Source organism: Herpailurus yagouaroundi, unplaced genomic scaffold, assembly GCF_014898765.1.
Source record: "Herpailurus yagouaroundi ecotype Mexico unplaced genomic scaffold, PumYag 250, whole genome shotgun sequence".
NCBI lineage: Eukaryota > Metazoa > Chordata > Mammalia > Carnivora > Felidae > Herpailurus > Herpailurus yagouaroundi.
Genome location: NW_024412467.1, coordinates 5,909,419 through 5,930,361, shown reverse-complemented (window position 1 = coordinate 5,930,361; position 20,943 = coordinate 5,909,419). Strand labels below are relative to the sequence as shown.

At 38.4% G+C, this 20,943-nt stretch overlaps 1 protein-coding gene across 6 annotated transcripts in view; it reads left to right on the top strand.

The window, feature by feature from the left end:
* CDKAL1 (CDKAL1 threonylcarbamoyladenosine tRNA methylthiotransferase) overlaps positions 1-20,943 on the top strand; it is a 717,891-nt gene that overhangs the window by 383,706 nt on the left and 313,242 nt on the right. For all 6 annotated transcript variants that reach the window (XM_040460543.1, XM_040460546.1, XM_040460547.1 and 3 more), the window contains one exon: positions 18,386-18,552. In XM_040460543.1, the coding sequence (XP_040316477.1) occupies positions 18,386-18,552 (167 nt within the window). The remainder of the gene's footprint in view (positions 1-18,385; positions 18,553-20,943) is intronic.

Sequence of the window (20,943 nt, the reverse complement as noted above, 5' to 3'; positions counted from 1 at the left end):
AAAAGGAAATTACAGAGGGATTCCTGATACCTTGTAGTCCCTAAAGAAAGCTTCCATAGATCTCTGTGCATTGAGTCGACAATATGCCGTCTGGCCCAAAGACCTTCTACTCTTAAGAAAAGGGAGTTTCTTCAATGGCTGTAAGTAGGCCGAGGCTAGATCCCCCTCACTCCAAGTGCCAGTCTTGACAACTCTCACTTCTTAGAGAATCTAATTTCCCAACCAACACTAAAAATGTTCCCCTAAAGGGGCGCCTGGGTGGCTCAGTCGGTTAAGCGTCCGACTTCAGCTCAGGTCACGATCTCGAGGTCCATGAGTTAGAGCCCCGCGTCGGGCTCTGGGCTGATGGCTCGGAGCCTGAAGCCTGCTTCAGATTCTGTGTCTCCCTCTCTCTCTGCCCCTCCCCCATTCATGCTCTGTCTCTCTCTGTCCCAAAAATAAATAAACGTTAAAAAAAAAAGTAAAAAAAAAAAAATGTTCCCCTAAAAATGATGGGAGAGTGTTTCTACCTAGTTCCAAAGAGACGCCTTCTTCTGACAAATTCTTATACTCTTCACAAGCTCCTCTTGGGGGAACTGAGCCAACAGTGTTAACTTGCATTATTCACTTCCTATGAGCCAGACCCTCTACGAGATATTTTTTTGTGTGACTGAATTTAAATTATTATTGAATTTAATAGTTATGGGAAATTATGTGAACTGATTATTATTTATCCCCAGGTCAACCTGAGTCACAGGAACTAGGAATCAAACCTTGGTTGGCCGAATTCAAAACTATATACGTCTTCCTAAGGAGAGGCAAATAGAAGACCATACTTCCCACTTTAGGTCACAAAAAATCCATCCCATGAAACCACCATCTTTCCAACATAAAATCAGCAGAGTAGCACTGAATGAAAGGACTTTCTTCATCTATCCTGAAGGAGGGTCATCTCCTTTCTGATTTTAAGTGTCTACCCAAGAGAATATAGTGCCATTTGCCTTGGGGCAGTAAGATAATTGTTTGGTCTTTCCTTCTGAATCTTACAGGATTAGAATAAACAGAGGTGATGTTTATGTCAACAATGTTATTTAGCCAAAAGGTGACACTGTCAGTGTGAACCAATGCTTGATGGTTGTCGACTCTCAGAAAGTGATGAGATATTTATGAGCTAAAACTGGTTCAAAATTAAGAATGCCTCTGTAACTGTAACTTTAGCACATTCGCCTGAATGTTATAATGTATTCACTGTAAAGTCTAGAAGCCTTATAAATATATGACTGGCAGTTGCCTCAGGCAGAAATCTTTTACTGATGCAATGAGATAAAAGTAATTAAGCTACATGTAGACTGATGGGTAATTAAATCCATGTGAAGCATTTTGTAACTAATTGCTATGTTCTAATCACAGATTGCTTTCTATTTGTCAAGGTAAGTGTATATAATTACACAGTCCTTATTTTCTTTAATCTGAAATCATCCCAGTTGGGTGAATATTTTTAAGCACTCTGAGTCTTAGAATATTTGGTACATCTCTTGCATAAAGGTAATTTGCATATTTTATAATTTGAGGGCCTTTTATAGTAGAATAGCTTTTAGTGTCATAGCAATTCTGTGGTCAATAACGATTTCTACAATCTAGGTTCATTGTTCCATATTTATTATTTTTCTTTAATAGTAAGGCTGGTGTGTTATTTACTGAATGCCAGTAATGTTCAGAGCATTATATGGACTATGGTACTAATCACAGTAGTTTGAAAAGACCAAGGATCAAAAGTAGATTTAAAATAGAATATTTCGAGTAACTCTGGTAAAAATAAATAAATAAATAAATAAATAAATAAATAAATAAATAGCTAGCTAGCTAGCCAGCCAGCTAGCTAGCTTTCGGGGTGGGAGAGTGTGTATATTGGAGAGCAGTGTGGCCAAGATATGGCTATAACTGCTTGGCATATCAGAGCAGGTATGACAGGACATTTCTGGAATTGGGCCTGGAGGGCATTTCATCTCTTGGTGGGAGCAGAATTACAGATATAGACACCCAGTCAAAGCTTGTTTTCCTTTGTTTTTAATGTTTGTTTATTTCTGAGAGAGAGACAGAGACAGAGCATGAGTGGGGGAGGAGCAGAGAGAGAGAGGGAGACACAGAATCAGAAGCAGACTCCAGGCTCTGAGCTGTCAGCACAGAGCCCAACGTGGGTCAAACCCACAGACCGCTAGATCATGACCTGAGCCGAAGTCTGATGCTTAACCGACTGATCTACCCAGGCGCTCCAAGCTTGTTTTTTTTTTGTTTTTGTTTGTTTTTTTTTTTAATGTAAGTTGCCTCTGTTGTTACATGACACTAGACAGTATGCTTTTTGGATGCAAGGCTAATTAATCAAGTAACATTGATCTTTTTGAAGGGTATGTACTGGCCATTTATCTTCTAGAACCTCTCTTAGTTTGGGTTTATGTGTCGTATTCATCTTTGTGTTCAAGGCAGAGTGCCCGGCACATGTTACTCAGTTAATATTTGTGGAATTACTGTGCGCAACATGTTGACCAAGAGGGAATCGAAGATCATTTTCTGCAGATTATTTTCATTTGTGAACTTCCTTTTCACATTCTCTACTTGGATAGACCTTTAAGGCATATTACAAAGTTATTGCAATTAAAAAAAAAACCTTTAATTCACTTTTTATACATACTTAAAAAAATGTTTATTTTGAGAGAGAGACAGAGCAAGAGAGTGCACACAGGGGAGAGCAGAGAGAGAGGGAGACAGAATCCCCAGCAGGGCTCTGTCCCACAAACCATGGGATCATGACCTGAGCTGAAATCAGTCATCGGGCGCTTAACCAACTGAGCCACCCAGGCGCCCCTGTATATACTTGTTATTAGATTAACTGTGTAACGTCTTTTTTTTATTATTGCTAATGACTTTTAATAGCCCTGTAATTTGTAAGGAATATTCTTTAATTTTGGTCTTCTCTCAGTGATAAGTATTTTGAGAAATACAGTTTTCTAAGGCTAAATTGTAATATATTTGATAGGGACCCAGACACTGTTCCCCCTCTTTCTTGGCATATTTTCCCTCCAGCCGCTAAGGCTGTCCTTCATGGTGTGCAGAACTGGACTCTTCAAACCACACACGAGACCTGCGTCCTGACCCCTTACGTGGAACGGCGTGTTGGCAGCCTGCCAGCAATTTGGTTCTTTTTCAGATATAAATGTGTGTTGATTCCTTTAGACGCTGTGTCTCATCCCATCATTTCTTTTTTGTATTAGTGCATATGTATAACAATAAATGTAAATGTAACATATTTTATCTTTGTTACATCTAAGTTTAATACCTCAAAAAGGTATAGAATATTCTTTGCCACTGTGTGCTGACATTACCATTTTCAAATCGTCCCGACCACTTCCTTATGGTTCTACTTGCCTATTTTGTAAATATTTAACTTACAATTTTTCTTCACATTTATTTCCTCTAATTGCCTTCCATAGCTGTGGCATCGGTTTTGTCTATGTGTGGGGAGTGCTTAGTAAGTACTGGCATGTAAGTACTGGCATGTAAGTACTTAGTAAGTACTGGCATGGCAGCCCCACGACCTTCTCAGAAGGTGGTCTTTTCTAATTGCAAATACAGTATATACCTTTTTTTAATGTAGTGTGTGAAACTTTTTATTTGAAGAAGAAAGTGTTTATTTGATGGATTTTTAAATAAAGTGATCATTTTAAAAAAGCATTCTGAGGGGCGCCTGGGTGGCTCAGTCGGTTGAGTGTCTGACTTTGGCTCAGGTCGTGATCTCGTGGTCCGTGAGTTTGAGCCCGCATCTGGCTCTGTGCTGACAGCTCGGAGCCTGGATCCTGTTTCAGGTTCTTTGTCTCCCTCTCTCTCTGCCCCTCCCCCACTCGTGCTCTGTCTCTCTCTGCCTTTCAAAATTGAATTAGTGTTAAAAAAATTTTTTTTAATAAAAAAACAAAAAAGCATTCTGACATTAGCTACTTTAAATGAAGAAGCTTTACTCAGTGCTGAGGGAAATAGACTCTTGATTTGGATTTGATAAAGACTGGCTTGGGCTTTACCTACTTAAACTTTACCTGAGGAATCTGCAGTAAAGTTGGTAAGCTAAGGTTTCCCATATGCAGTCTCTTCCCCTGGTAACCAATACCCTGCTTCGATGTTCCTCCTTATTAACTCTTACTTTGAAATACAGACTCACAGTAATGTTGCGAAAGTAGTACAGAGTACCCTTCATCCTCCTTGCCCAAATGTTAATATCTTACATGAACCTCCTACAATGATCAATACCAGAAAACTAACACTGACATAGTACTACTCTGTAATCTGCAGACACTATTCAAATATTACCCATTGTCCCACTAAAATCCCTTTTCTGGTCTAGCATCCAGCCAACTGACATATGGTTATCATGTCTCCCCAGTCTCTTAAACTCCAATCTGGAACATTTCCTTGTCCTTCTTCATCTTTCAGAACATTTTTGAAGGTTATGTGCTGGCCATTTATCTTACAGAACCTCTCTCAATTTGCGTTTGTGTGATGCTTTTGCGTGATTAAATTCAGATTATGTATTTTTGGCAAGAATACCTCTGAAGTGATGTTGGGCAGTTTTCAGGTCTTTGAGGTACATGATGTTGAGATGTCTCATTACAGATGGTTTTACTTTTTATCACTCAGTTAAGATGGTGTCTGCCAAGTTTCTCCCCTGTGAAGTTATTATTTTTCTCAATAAGCATCTAACGGGGATAAACCTCCAGACTACGCAATTACCTTGTTTCTCTTCCGTTCTTACCTACCATCTTGAACATGCATTGATGATTCTTACCTCCAACAGTTATTACTGTGGTGTTCGCCAAAAGGTGATTTTTCTATCTTTCCTCCTACGTTTAGTAATTGCAATTATATATCAGGAAGATGTCTGCTGTTTCATTTATTTATTTATGTAAGTATGGGCTCATGGATATTTATTTTATTCTTTGCTTCAAATTCCTTTACTATCATTATTTATATCATTGCTCAAATTGTACCACATTGGCCATTGGGCAGTGTCTCAGACACCATTCTGCTGCAGGAGGTACGTCAGTGAACAAAACAGATGAAAATCTCAGTTTTATTTAGCTTTCATCCCAGTTGGAGGGGAGGTGGAGAGACAGTATAGAATAAGCATTAATTAGAAATAACTTATATAGTAAGTTAGAAAGAGATACTTCTCTCCGTTTTTTATTTTGCCTGTTCCAACCTCCTGCTGCATGCCCTGAGCAATTTTCTCTGGTGGATGCTGGTAGACCTCCTTGAAACAAACTATGAGGAGACCCTCTCTGGGACCTCCCTTTCTTCCATAACCAGCTGAAGTCACGTGAAATAACACGAAAGAATGAGGGAATTTCCGATTATAGGATAAATAATTTTTTCATGAAGGTTTCGTAGAATATTTATTTCAGTGAACTCAGGTTGGAAGTATCCAAATGGTGTTTCCTGGAAGAGATTGCCAGACTTAGTAGGGGTAAATTAAAGCATTTAAAAAACATAACCAGTATACTTAAAAGAATAATAATAATCTTGCTGTAATGGGCTGAGTTTGGGCCAGTGTAATTACCACAAGTACTCTTTTCCTTTTAAATCATTTCTCCATAGTTAGAAAATACCACGGTAATATGTGGTTGCAGGAATGGAGGGAAAGGTGGATAGTTTCCTTGTAATGGTTTCATGGAGACCTACCAGGGGATCGTAATGTTAGTTTTTATTAAATTAATGTGAGTCCTTTGGTGATGATATTTCATTTTTTCTCAGAGAGGAAAAGTTATGTAAATCAGACTTGGAAATTAGGAGCTTTTTAAAAGTTTCCTATTCAGCTCATGTGCTGGTTAACAATAGACGAATCACATATCTTACCCATTTTCTTTGTTTCCTCATTTTAAAGTTAGGAGATAAATATTGGTTTACAATTGGAGGCAATTTGTAGATCTTTGAGTGTATAACTCTTGGGAATATTATTTTCAGTAAAAACCACATTATGCTAACATATATATTACTACATACCTACTACATATATTTTAGTGGTGAAAGTTAAGGGTTCAAGGAGCTTTGAAGTATAGTTTTAAATAGACTAATGATCTTGGTAAATTTTGAATATTGTGAACTGTATAAAACGTGCAAGTCAATGATGACTTCAACATAACACACAAAATTATTATATAATTGAGATTTCTTTATGGTATTTTTTATTTATGAGCTTTACTATTTTTCAGTTTTCATTAAACACAGCAACACAATCAAGTAAGTAAAAACAAGCATAAGTAATGAAGTATAAAATATATAAGGTATAGCATTCTATTAGGTTATTTAACTGAAGAATTTTTAGTTTTTCTTGGTCATTTAGGAGAAAGTATAATATTTTTGAGAAAGTAAAATTTATTAATAAAGTTCATATTTTTTTAGTTCTTCATTGTAGACTGTTCTAATAGTCTATATAACAGTGCTGTCCAATCAAAATATAATGTGTGCCATGTATATAATTTAAAACTTTCTAGTAGCCGTGTTGAGAAAAGTAAAGAGATACAGGTTAAATTTATTTCAGAAGACATTTTAAGTAACCCAGTGTATCCAATGCAATCATTTCAACTTATAATCAATATAAAAATTATTCGTATTTACTGTCTTTTTTCATGCTGAGTTTCAGAATTTGTACACTTACAGCGCATGTCAGTCTGGACTAATTATATCTGAAGTGTTCAAGAGCCATGTATGGCTGTCGGCTATCATATTGGATAGTGCAGGCTTAGACTCTTAGTGCATCTCATATGTTATTTATGCATTGTTTTGGTTTTCTTCAGTCATTTCTTATTTGTAATGCTACTAAAGCCTTCTTTCTTTGAGATTTTAGTTGGTACTTGTCATGTTGCCGTAATTATAGTCAAAGTTGTATAGGTGTTGTCTTTGAGTCACTGAATTGGCATAAAAAGTATTATGTTCGAGTTCCTTCCTTGGAAGTTAAGAGATTAATTCTTATCCGTGCTCTCCTACTGGTTATTGTATAACTTTGGGCAAGTCCTCTTAATCTTTCTGATCTTCAGAGTCTTTGTTTGTAAAACAAAGTGGATAAAGTCTTGCATTTTCTAACTAGACAATTGTGATTTTTACAGTTATCTTTTGTGTTTGTTATTCAAATACATTGATTAATTACGCTAATATGCATTGTGTTAGGCATAGTACCCCAAATAAAAAAAGATGTGATGGAATCTGTTTTCAGTGAGTGGCCAGTTGATAGACCATGACAAAGGAGAAAAGTGACCTTAATCTACTCTCCAGTATAGCATAATTAAAGTCTTACATCATTTCTGGGTACAAATTGGAGAGCCCTGAGTTGGAATAATTGGGGCAGGAAAAGGATGAGGTCAAGGGAGCTAGCTGCTGGTTTGCTGTTTTCACCAGTGTCACCAAACAACTGTATTTTATCTTTCTTTGAAAAGTGGAATTACTGATGGCAAGAAATTATCATTTTTTTACCCCCTGTGAGGTAGTGTTTTTAAATGGCAGTCACATTTTCCCCTTAGGCTAGAGGAGAGTTTTTAAAATACTGAACATTAGCTGTCTAGATTAGCCTCACATAGCAGAATTTAATAAAGGTCATTGCACTTGATTATGCTTATAGAACCACTTAAATTAAGACACACTGACTTCATTGGTTGATTTAGCTTCTTTCAAGTGTTTTACAAAACAGAAAAAGATGGACTTTACTAATATTTATTTAATCTCAGGGACTATTATTTGTTATTCACATTTTAAATTATAAAACATTTCCAGAATGTATAAAACTTATCACAGTTAGAAACTAACACAGTTAAAAAAAAATTGCTAGATGTATCAAATTTTAACATTTTATGTTCAATTCAGATCTTTTTTTAAATAAATAATTGAAGAGAATATTGAAGCCTCCCTCCTTTGTGTATCTTCCCGATAATCCCATCAATAGTTCATTATCATCCCCATCTCTTTCTCTTCCTTCTTTTCCTGTCTTCTTCTGGATTGAGTATTATGATTCTGTTTTCTCTCCACGAATGCCTTGTAAGCTATACCTCTGATTGATTGCTTGTAAGTTGTCAAGCGTTCAAATATACACGTTTAACGTACCACAACCAACCTTCAAACTTGGAAATAATTCAGTCATTATTTCAGGGAATTTCATTATGCCTGTGTTATTTGGCTCGGTAGTATTCTGCTCTGTCCATTCTCATCCTCAGCTCCTTCTCTCTTTGCTTCATTTTGAATATTTCATGTCACTAGGTCTTCAACTTCATCTTTAGAAGTTTCAGTAGGGCGTTTTTCTAATATCTTCAGTTTATTTTCTCATATTCACAATTTATGAGCACATGGACCACATTAACAATAGCTGATTTAATGTCCTTGTCTGCAGATTTCATCATCTCTGTCTTTTATGACTCTGTTCCTATTGATTGTTGTTTCTCCTGGTTATAAACATAGTATTTTCCTTCCTGTCTGCATGCCTGATGGTTTTTGTTTGGATGGTAGGCGTTTTGAATTTCATGTTGTTGAACACTGGATTTTATTGTTTTCCTTTAAAGAGTTTGGACTTGTTCTTTCATAGAGTTAAGTTATTTGAAATTACTTTGATCTTTTGAGGCTTTCTTTTAAGGTCTGCTGGTTTAGGTCTAGAGCAGCTTCTGGTTTAATGCAAATTTTTCTCAACCATGAAAGCAAAGAGCCTCCTGAGGACTCTGTCCAATCACTCATGTGTTCTAAAATCCTCCTTGGCTTCTAGGAACACAAATCATTCTTGGTCCTACGTGACTTCTAGGACTTGTTTGGCTTACAGCTTTCTTGGGGTTTAGTTTCCTCTCCTGCATACCCAGGTAGTACTCAGCCAGAAGCTTGAGGGGAGCTCTCTGCTGATCTTTGGAGCTCCATCCATATCTGTGCAACTCTCTTCTCCATAATATTTAACCTGTACTATAGTTTTCTGAGCTTCAAGCTCTCTCTTCTCCACTCAGCAAGATCACTGGGCTCTTTTCACTTTCCCCCTTTCTGCGCTGTGGCCTAGAAAATGCCTCCAGGAAGTAAGATGGGTAATCACAGGGCTCACCTTGTTTGCTTCTCTCAAAAATCGCAGTCATGAACTGCCTGTAATTACTTGTCTGATGATTGTTGTTCCATACGTTTGGTCAGGTTTTCTGGTTCTTTATAGCACTGAGGCAGTTCCTTTAACAGTTAACCCTTCATGTGTAGACATGGAAGGCTTCACTGTATTTTCTTTTTAAAAATTAAAAAAATATATATATTTATTTACTTTTGAGAGAAAGAGCATGAGTGGGGGAAGGGCAGAGAGAGAGAGGGAGACACAGAATCAGAAGCAGACTCCTGGCTCGGAGCTGTCAGCACAGAGCCCAACGCGGGGCTCTAACTCACTAACCATGAGATCATGACCTGAGCCAAAGTTGGTTGCTTAACCAAGAGAGCCACCCAGGCACCCCTGTATTTCCTTTTCATTAAAATTTTGTGTTGTTGTCAGTACGACCAGGTCCACAGTTTATACTGGATATTATACATTCCTCCACTGAAACACCTATTGGTAGATATAATTTTGATTACCATAGCTTGGTCAAATTATAGAGGTGGTTATTGGTGTACATGTTATTTTATTGTAATAAATATTAAAATCATGCTTTATTAATAGCACCTACAAGTGTTTATAGTGCTTTCTTTTTCGAAATTTTAAATTGAAGAGGTAGCTGATCATTACGTCTTTGCTATATGGGGTATGTATCAGCTCTTCCTACTCTGATTATTCTTTTCTCCTTAAGGCACAACTACCAGCTTCTCCACAAAACTTTCAAACTTTTAAATACTTTTCGGTCATAGAATTGCCCCTTACTCTTTCATTACGTAGAAATGGTGCTCACCACCCCCACCTCCCCACCCACCCTTTTTTACTTTCTCTTCACCAAAAAAAAAAAATAAAAAAATACCCGTTCTCGATGACATCAGACCTGGAAAGGGCACACTTAAAACACTTACAAGAATATTTTAACTAACCCAGTTGCCAATTATAGTAGCTGAAAAGAGCCAAACTGATCTGAATTATGCTATTTATCATTATAGTTACTTGGTGTGTGGTTAGTAGATTCTTGAGGGTGAGCCTATTTTTTTCTTTAATTAAGGAGAAATGAATTCTTCCTTTCCTTTTCCTGCCTCGTAAGAGAGGATTTTATCTTATTTTTGTTTGTCCTTCCTTCTGAAATTGTAGCAATGATTCAAACTCTGAAGACTGTCTGAGTTTGTGGCACATGTTGGTTTGTTGGACATTAGTGTAAGTGATGCAGAATGAGGGCTTCTTCGTGATACTTCAACTCTGTTGAAGGGAGAAGAAACAGGAGAAGAGATAGGATACTGACACCACTTCCTTTCCATCCAGGTGCTACCAACTAAAAAGAAAAAGTGTGTTATGGTCTCAAATTCCTTTTACTTGTTTCTATTTAAATTTGTGAGTCTGATTTCATGCATTTTGGTCAATTGTAATTCTCCCTCCACAAAAAAAAAAAAAAAGTGAAAGAAAGGAATTTCTTTTAGACAGACTGGACATTGACATTATCTGTTATTCCTTTTCTTATTTCTTCTTATATACCAAATATAGTGATTTGAGAATTCTGAAATGGCACTGAATATTCATGCGCTTAAACATGAGAGTATCTTAAAACACAGAGTTATTGAGAGCTCTCACTAGCAAGTATAATATACATATTGCATATTCATTGCGTATGACAGTGAATAGGTTATCAACATGTAATTTTTGCCTCCTTAGCTCTGCTCTGTGAGCTTGAACCTCTTGCAAGCACTTATGTCACCACTGGCTCCCATCTTATAATTCTTTTTCACCACGAACACCTCACTATGCCACCACGTCACCCCAACCACACTGACCTCTTTGTGGTTCGTTGGGAACTATAAACATGCCGAGGCTGATCTTATATTCTCTCTGCTTCAAATGCTTTTCCTCCAGAAAGCTGATGCACGTGGCATACTTAACTACCTTCGTTCATTCAGGTTGCATGTCCTCTCGAGTCTTCCTCAGCTGTTCCTTGTCAAAAGTAGTAATGTCCTGTCCCAACCAGTCTATCATTCATTCTTTATCCTGCTTTCAAACACCTTATAGCACTTACTTGTACTTGACAATGTATTATTTATCTTTTAGTTTGTGGTATCTCACTTGAATATACGTCGTGAGGTCAGAGACCCTGTCTTAAGATCTAGAAGAGTGTCTGGCACATAATACTACTCAACAAACACTTGCTACAAGAAGGAATGAATGAATGAGTGAATGGTGTTTTATTTGTATAAGACCTAGATATACACCTGATGCACCCTCAAACCGAATATAAGAATGTGCTGGAACATAGAAACCTATATATGCTGTTTAAGTACTTGAAATTATTAATTCATGAGTTGTGTCTTCAAAGTCAAATTTCCCTTATTGTAACTACAGAAATTCAGGTCCTATTTGTAGATTTGGTCCTTCTGAGGAGGACCTTTAGGACCCTAAAACATTAGTCATAAAAATTCTGCCCTTTTACAATTTAAGTTCTGTTTGCCTTTCATTCTGTAATTGAGTTCACTGACCCAAAAAATGCAAAATGCTTTGCTTCTAGTTTCCTTTATGCCCTAAACTATTCTGTAATTCGTTAACTTAGTCTTGGAGTCTAGGTAAATTTCTATCCACCACCCCGATCACCTGATATTAATGTTTTCTGAGAACAAGATATTGTGTTGTAGGTGTCTAGTTATTCTCTTTTTCTCTTCTTCCCACTTCCTTCCATGTCTGTAATGTTTGTACTGTTGGGAGTTGAGCCTGTTGTGATTTTTTTTTTTTTTAGAGGCAATATAATATCTTCCCGCATATCCTGCTAGAATATCAGAGGGCCCATCCATAGACACCGTGGTCTGTATTCCCTCCAGGGGTATTAGAAAAGCCCATATATGGAACAAAACACACTGTGGTATTAACAGGATAAACTTAATCTGCCTCTATGAGGCTTATTGCCAGTTTTGGAGCCTGGGGAGTCAGATGCCTTGTTTTCAGAAAGCGTGTCATCCTTTTGTGGTGTTCAGTTTGTTTTTAGCTTTCCATTATTTCCAGATTCTTACAGAAGTATGAAAATAAACAGGGTTCTCTCTGATTGTGACCTTTCAAAAGAAAGAAAAAAGGTGTTTTTGTGTAGTGACAACATTATCAATTTGTGTTGACAACTTCTTTTCTGTGTAGCACTGTAATCACAGAGGTCATGATGCTCTGGAAATACTCTGTTAGCTCTTGTTATTAAAGCAATAAAAAAGATCATTTTAAAGTTTAATTGTTTCATGGATAACTGATCTATCTGAACTTACCTATGTGGGAAGTCTCACTTCTATGTAAAAAAATAGTTTGTATTTACTTGCAGTGCTGTCCAGCTATCATGATAGGATTATAGGGAACTTTTTAAAAAAAAATGTTTATTTATTTTGAGAGAGAGAAAGAGAGCTCTTGTGCATGTGTGCGTGAGTGGGGGAGGGCGGAAAGAGAGGGTTAGCGAGATTCCCAAGCAGGCTCTGCATGGTCAGTGCAGAGCCAGACACGGGGCTCCATCCCATGAACTGCGAGATCACGACCTGAGCCCAAATCAAGAGTCGGAAGCTTAACCCAGTGAGCCATCCAGGCACCCTGATTATAGGGCTCTTTAATCAAGACTACTAATCTTATGTGAAGTTAAGAGACCGTGCAACGAACTTCACCACATTCAAGCTGCATTTCTGTATTGTCCAAAGAAAATTTAATCTGGCATTTCCTTAATGCTTGATACAGAACCTAGTATACTCCTTTGCATGCAGTCTATGTGTGTATATACATGAATATTCATATATATATATGTTTATGTATGTATATGGAACCAAAATTTATTGAGTGCTTCCTATGTGCCATGCACTCTAGTAGGTTCTAGGCATTTGTGTATTAGTAAGATTTTTGCACCTCTTCCTGGAGATGCGTATATCCTCTCAAGGAAACAAACAAATCAGTCCTTATAATGCATCGTGATACAAAATTTTGCACCAGATGCTTGGGAGCACAGGAGAGGAGCTTCTAAATTAGTCTGGGTGATCAAGAAAATTTCCCGTAAGACTGTATTCATTATGCAAAGAAGACTGGAAGACATTTTAGACAGCGGGAACAGCATGTGCTGAAGCACAGAGGCCTGAGCTGCAGGGCTCGCACAAAGAAATACAGGTGACTCAGTTCTGTTACAGTGGGAGCTGTCCAGCGTTCGGTTGGCCAAGAGCAGTGTGATTGTGTCGTGATTATGAAGGACAATGTTCTTGGTCTTAGAAGATACATGGTGACATATTTAGATGTAAAGTGTCACAGTGTCTGCACCTAGTTCTCAGGGAGAAAACAAAAACCATGGGGTTTGTCCATGAGGAGAGCGGGAAGGGTGGGGAGCTCACCAATGTGGCAAAATGTTCCCGAGTCTGAGTGAAGGAGGTGCAGGTAGTAGATGTACTAATTCGATGTACTACTACTCTTAAAACTTTTCCGTAAATGTAACGTTGTTCAAAATAAAAAAGTAGCAGAAAACACCTTCGTGTCACTGGTAACTTCTTAAGTTTGCAAAAGTAGTATACACAGTGATATAGTTGAAGAATTAGGTAATTAATACCTGTTTTTTATGGTGGCCTATTCATTGGATCTTTAATGGTGATCCATCATTGTTATACAAAAGATAGACATGTTATGGTGTTGTCTTTAATAATCTTGTTTTTCATTTTTATTTATGTATTTTTTTACTGAAAAGGAAACCCAAAGCCCTTGAGCATCGAAGAGACCAAACAAATTATAGTGTCTAATTGGCTATGAAATGAATAGGTTAACTAGGTATGAGGCTGCCTATGTGTATTTTTATTTCGAAACATCACCTTTGAAGACATTTCCATGACCCTTCAAATGCTTAAACAGAGGGTCCTATTTATTTCTGAATTTTCTAAGATTTGCTTTAAGAAGAAAGAACCCATAACAATCTAACTAATATGCCCTGTCACCCTTAAAAGAGAACATCAGCAGTTAAGAGCAGAGAATTGAGTACATATGAAATAAATACAACATAATGTATGTTTAATTCATTGTCCACGTTAGCCTTTGGAGATGGAGGTGAAGTAGGGGAGGAATTGAAAGGAGGGAAAAGTCCAAGCTCGTAATGTAGGGAACAGGACAGAAGGGGAGAGGGCACGCGTTTCTGAGGAAGAAACATGGAGCAGACTTTGAGGTGACTTGTTTTTGTTTTTTTATTTAACTTTTGACCCTGTTAATCACTGTTTACAGTTTTCCTGTTTCTGTAGTCCTTACTTTTGGAGACTCTCCTCCCAGTGGAATAAATGAGATTTATTTGTATGGTAGAGATTTTCGCCGACCATAAAACAGGAGCCACTGGAGAACAAAAATCACTTCTCTGATCAGATGAAGTCAGTCTTCACCCATATTTTCATTTCTTACAATGGAGCTTATACACTGGACCAGTTATAATGAGTCATAATGTTTTGAAATTGAGTTTTGGCAAAGTTTGATTTTTCAAAAAGGGTTTTCTTTGTTGTGAGACTTTTTTTTGAGCATATTATCTTTCTTTTATTGTTAACCTCTTAAGTCTTCTCCATTTTCGGTCCTCTGCCATCTCAGGTTACTGTGGAGCAGAGATCAAAATCCAGCTGTGGTGGTGGCTCTCCATTCGAGGGGGGAGAAACAACAACAATCCTATGTGTTTCAACTATAGACTCATCAGGAATTACTTGGGTAGAATGATAATGGATTCTAATAACTGGACTTTTGAAAGGATTTTCCCCGGTGAGACGCATTTCATTTCTTCCTAGTATTTGCTTTTTTTTCCCCAGAAGTAACAACCACAAAAGGATGGTGGATGATCTGAAGAACCTAACGTTCATTAGAAAAGGCAGAAGGAATAATTTAAGGAAAACAAACAAAAATCAAGATGGATGAACAGTTTTAGGAAAAAGTAAAATTTCTCCTCGATGCTTATAAAAAGCTAATTTCTGTCTCCCACTTTTCCACCTACCACTTTCTTTTTTTGTGTGTATTTATTTTTACAGGCCTGGGAGTTTTTACTGGGCCTTTACTTTTCTTATCTCCGTTCTTCCTGCTTGCGTCTCTTTTTTATTTTCACATGTTTGTGTTTCTGACATGTATTCATCAAAGTCCCTGCTACAGTGCAGACTGGGCCTATCTCATTGGGGCTGACATCATCCTCACTTGGAGCCAGCCCAGTATGCCTCTCATTCTGGTTTCTGTGGCTGTGTTCTTTGGCGCCCCACCCCCTCTGCCTCCACCCCCACCGATAGGCACGGTTGTGAAGTTCCCAGGGTGTCTGTTCATGTCCCCTTGCCAGCTCCTGGATAATAGCCAGCGTTAGATCACAGAAGTTTGATGATGAACCCTTATCTGCCCTGAGCCTGAATGGATGCTGGGCACATAGTGGGTAAGGGCCTAATAAATGTTTGATAGACCAATAAAGAAATGAACGTGGAGAGGAGTATAGCTCGTAACTGAAGTCCTTACGGAATGAAGCTGTTTAGGCGAGCCCTGCTGTCCATAAGTGTAGCCAATTAAGTGTGCAGACAGAAGCGTGCATGTGTCCCCGTATCCATTAGTGATCGCAGACTGCAGCCTTCATTCTCCCTCGTGAATTCCTGTGCAAGCTGGCCTGGCAGGAACCGCTTGCACAGGGAGCAGTCCACATGACTGCCCAGAGACAAGGATGTCAGGCCGGGGATCCTGCTTCACCTTTAGTGGGAAATGACTTTCTGAATCCTCACGTCTTGAAGGATCAGAACTCATTAGAATTCTTGAAATGTAACCTTGTGAAATCGGACTTTCTCACTTCGATTAAGAGCAGAATCATCTTTGACAAATGTCTGGATCGAACTGGCAAGGCCCAGCCCTCCCAAAGTCCGGGCATCTCCCGTTTTGCACATGTTCTCTCATTGTGTGTTGAACCAGGTTGCTATTACAGAGAGCATTTTAGCAGCCTTGATCTTGGAGACATCAAGACCATTATTCCTGTTGTTGCTGATTTAGTGTTACAGCTGCTTCCTCTTTATGTGATTTAATTTGAAGTTTCAGCCCACCAGGGGGCTATTGGTCCCCACCTATGCGGCTTTAAGAGCTGGCTGCTGTTTTCTGCATGGATGTTATTTCCATTCCTATTCATAGTGATTTTCCCCCTTCTATATTCATCTAGCAACAGCAAGGCACTGTTCCAGGAACTCGCTCTCTCTACATAAGGCGTAACACGGAGCCATTTGGATGGAAAAATTATAAATTAAAATTATTCTGTTCATTTTAAAATATTCATATTGTGTTGCTCAAGTGCCAGTAACTGGAAAATCATGGATAATGTCCTGTTTTTATAACCTCTTTCAGAGTGTTTTAAAATCCGTTTATGTTGTTACTTAGCCATGTCTTTCCCTGGAGTGGATTTTGTGATAAGATTAAAAACAAACAAGCAAAAAAAAAAAAAAAGGTTGTAGGAGTCCAGTGGCTGATGGCATATGTGATATTAAAATAAAGATGATTCCACTAATTGCAACCCCTTATTCTTTTAAAAATAAAAGGGAAAATTGACTCCCATGTGCAGAGAATATACAACTGTCAGACTACACAAAGGTAGCCTGTGAACACAGCAGAATGTTTCTTTTGAAGAGAAAACCTTTTATTAAATGATTAAAACTAAGCAAATGTTTATTGATTTCTGGAACTGCACATTTACATTTAAGTAAAGAAAACCCATATATTCCTAGCACTACTGATTTGCAAATACTGAAAACATCTCCAACTTTTAAAATACAGTTGGGCTTTTTGGTTTTTGGTGGGTTTTTTTGTTTGTTTTTTGTTTTTGATACCTCCTGTTCTCTATGTTAAGTTATTGATTCTTTAATTTCAGGAAAGTAAAATTTTATTTCTTTTCTTGTATTTTCTGTGTTGTGTGGGTGTGAATGAGGATGTGCCTGTCTCAGAAAGATAGACAAATAGAGAAAAGTGAACATGTTTTTATATGGTTTGGCTAGCGTTTTGTTTTGTTTTGTTTTACAAAGTAAATCTATCTCTTACCTTAAGGAAAGAATAGTTATTGGAGATCTCAACTTCATGTCTATCTGTCCATTTCTGTGGAACACATTAAAGAGAGGGAAGATCTTTACTCTTTACTGTAAGTTTGTAAGTTCACATTTACCTAAAAGCCGTGTGTCTTATTTTTTGTTGCTCTTGGCTTGGAGTATTTAAATGTATTTTTGAAATTCTTCTCTTCTATCAGCTAGAGACAATTTAAGTGATAATTTGAAGGCTCTTTCTAGACATTTATATTTTCGGGTCAGGCTGTAGTATTTCTGGGCCTTCTGTATGTGCTGAGGTATGTTCTGAAGCAACAAATCACTTTAGCATGAGCAAATTTCACAGGGCTATTTGACTGTTGGTCTTAGCTTTGTGAGAATCGCTTGGCCTTTTAAAATAGGCTAATCCTTTAATCGAATATGCTTTCAGAAAGGTTCTGAAAACCTGGGTGGCTCCTGCTCTGTTTTATTCATTTTAAATAATACTAGGTTATCCAGATGTATTTCTTTTTGATTTTTGGGAGGATGTTATTGCAGGCCATAATATTTGAAGTCGGGATTCTTTATAGTAACGATGACAACAAAACATATATACATTGTCCACATTCTCCTCGAGTCTGATTGATGGAAAATAGGATGACAGCTGTCAGTAAACAGGTTTTTCGACCCAAATACTCAGTTTATACAGCAACCAACTTCTTTGAACGCAGCAATGCAGTGCACTCTATTCTTAATTGAATAAAGAAAACAAATCAGAATAGTTACTGCAGGAGAAATGGGTTATCTCATAATTAATAATTTGTGAGTTAAACCTGAACCACACTTGACGTTTTTCTTTGGGCTGGTCACAGACTGATTAGTGAGTTCAGTCCTGCTAGTGCCCATTCTGTAGAGTGACTGTTTCAGTTCCAAGGCTTACGGTGCTCCATAAAATAGGTGTCCATTGTGATGGGATTGTAGCTCTCGTCCTGATCAAAGTGCTTTGGAGGAAGCGCGGTTGAACTGATTGGCTGTGAATGTTAATCACTCCATAGGACGCACTGATAATTTACAGCCTTGTTGTAACTCTCTGGTGTTCAGAAAATGAACTTAATAACCCAGTGCCACCACGGGGTAAGCTGCTTTTTCTCTGCAGTTGAATACCCAGACTGCCTGCATAATGGTGTTGAGTAATACTGCATTAAAAAGAGGGAGCAGCTGTATGATGAAGGAAACAGATTTGTTAATTATCTCCTTTGATTCACAGAGGGCGTCTGTGAGATATGGTTGACCAGTGAAGACACGGGGGCTTATGGCAGAGACATTGGCACCAATCTCCCCGCACTGCTGTGGAAACTGGTTGAAGTGATCCCTCGGGGAGCAATGCTGAGGCTTGGCATGACGAATCCCCCCTATATTTTAGAGCATCTGGAGGTAAGGAGAAGCACCCCGTTTCCGTGCTGACACAGACACGAACCAGTCCAGACAATGTGGCGGCATCAGCATCATCACATGGGTTACATTGAAAACCTCTTGCACGTTTTTTGTTTGTTTTTTTTTTTTTTTTGTAGTCCCACATTACTAAGAATGAGTTGAGAATTTCAAGTCCTCTTCTTTGTCAGTCTGCACACCCCGTTTTTGCTCGGCTTCTCCAGCACTTGCCATCTTGTCAAAGTTCTTTGCTTCTTCTTTGCAGCTCTTCAGTCTTCCATCGCATAAATTTGCCTCGGTTCCCCCACTCGGTACCCCGGCCTGGTTCTGGGGTGCTAATACGTTGCATTAATTCCACAACCTGTCGCAAACACGTTATCCGAGCTGCTGTTAGGCACATCAGGAAGGGGACTGGGCTGGAAGTCTGAGGATGTTTTAAATCTCCTCCCTTTGTCTGGAGATAGTGAAGGGATGGAATAGAAACAAAGAGCGACAGAGTTTGGTGTTCTTTCCCTTGATTCTTTTGTGGTCACTGTGGAAAAATAAGGGGTTGGGGTCATGGGGGACACCTGGGTTCACTTGTATCCCTTCCCTGGGTCAGGTGCTCACCCTCAAGGAGCTTACCGTTAAGCTGGAAAAATGGGCATGTGTACTGCTAGGTGGGATCTCAATGACAAACGCCACGGTAAATATGAGCAAGAAACACGGACAGGCAAACAATCATTTAAATGAAAAAGTACAGGGCGCCTGGGTGGCGCAGTCGGTTAAGCGTCCGGCTTCAGCCAGGTCACGATCTCGCGGTCCGTCAGTTCGAGCCCCGCGTCAGGCTCTGGGCTGATGGCTCAGAGCCTGGAGCCTGTTTCCGATTCTGTGTCTCCCTCTCTCTCTGCCCCTCCCCCGTTCATGCTCTGTCTCTCTCTGTCCCAAAAATAAATAAACGTTGAAAAAAAAATTTTTTTTAAAAATAAATGAAAAAGTACATGCTAGGATCCATGATGGCTGTTTGAGAAATAAAATAATTATATCAGACCCAGAGTTATGGATAAGAAATCTAATAACTGCTGTAGGAAAATCATGTGCAAAGTGTAGAAACAAGTCACTTATATTTTTATCGGTTGTGTTCTTTGCAGTTAGTTTGTACAGAAAAATAACATTCCAAAAATCTAAAAGCAAGTATGGCTGCTGAAATTTGATGCATAAATCCCAATGAATATTCAGTGATTCAAAAGATTGTTTTCTGTTGATTTGATTCGAAGCCTATACTTGTTGAAGTTGTGCTTAAAGAGCCTCCCTAATACTGAGAATGTGTTTTAGAAATTCTGAAAACAGATTTGGTAGCAGTCTGATTGTTAATTATAAATATTTAATGAAGAAATTTAGCAACTTCAATTTTGTTATTCACATATTTCTAGCCATATATTTCTAGTAAAGGTATATGATTTATAGGTTAACTTTGGTACTTTGGACAATGTGGGACAGTTAAGATTTGCTACTTAAAGATAAATTTTAGGCATGTCAATTTATACGTAACCCTTTGACTCAACACTTGAAAAAAAGCAAGTGACTCTCTATAAAGATCAAACATGGTAACAGCTGTAGCAATAAATGTGAGGTTTGCAGTAAATGTGAGGTATACACCAAGCGATACGCTAGATGTGTGCATTAAGGAGAGTCTCATCAAGAATTAAGGGAACCATAGTAGCTACAATCAGGGAAGTTCATGCATGAGGGGGGATATCATGTATTGGCTCCAAGATGACTAAATAAAGTACCTCTTGGAATAAATTCAGTACTTTAATTAATTTCAAGGTTGCAGAAAGGAACGGTACATTTATAGCAAATCCTAGTGCTCGATATCTAAGGTAGTGGCTGTAGTTGATCTCCAGGTAGATGCTCCAGAGCAGTGTCTAAAAATCAACAGGAGGTGCCATGAACATAGCTTTACACTTTACTGGGGAAAACACCAGATGTTTAGTTCATAGATTATAGTTAGAGTGATAACAGGTTCTGATTGTCATGGTGTTTCCTTTTTAAAATTCTTGTCATGGGTGCCTGGGTGGCACAGTTGGTTAAGCATCTGACTTTGGCTCAGGTCATGATCTCATAGTTGGTGAGTTCAAGCCCCGTGTCAGGCTCAGTGCTGGCAGCTCAGAGCCTGGAGGCTGCTTCGGATTCTGTGTCTCCCTCTCTCTCTGCTGCTTCCAGCCCCCTCAAAAAAACAAAACCAGAAACAAAAATGGGGTGCCTGTGTGGCTCAGTTGGTTAAGCGTACAACTTCGGCTCAGGTCATGATCTCACAGCTAATGAGTTGGAGCCTCACGTCAAGCTCTGTGCTGACAGCTCGGAGCCTGGAACCTGCTGCGGATTTTGTCTCTGTCTCTCTCTGGGGGGGGG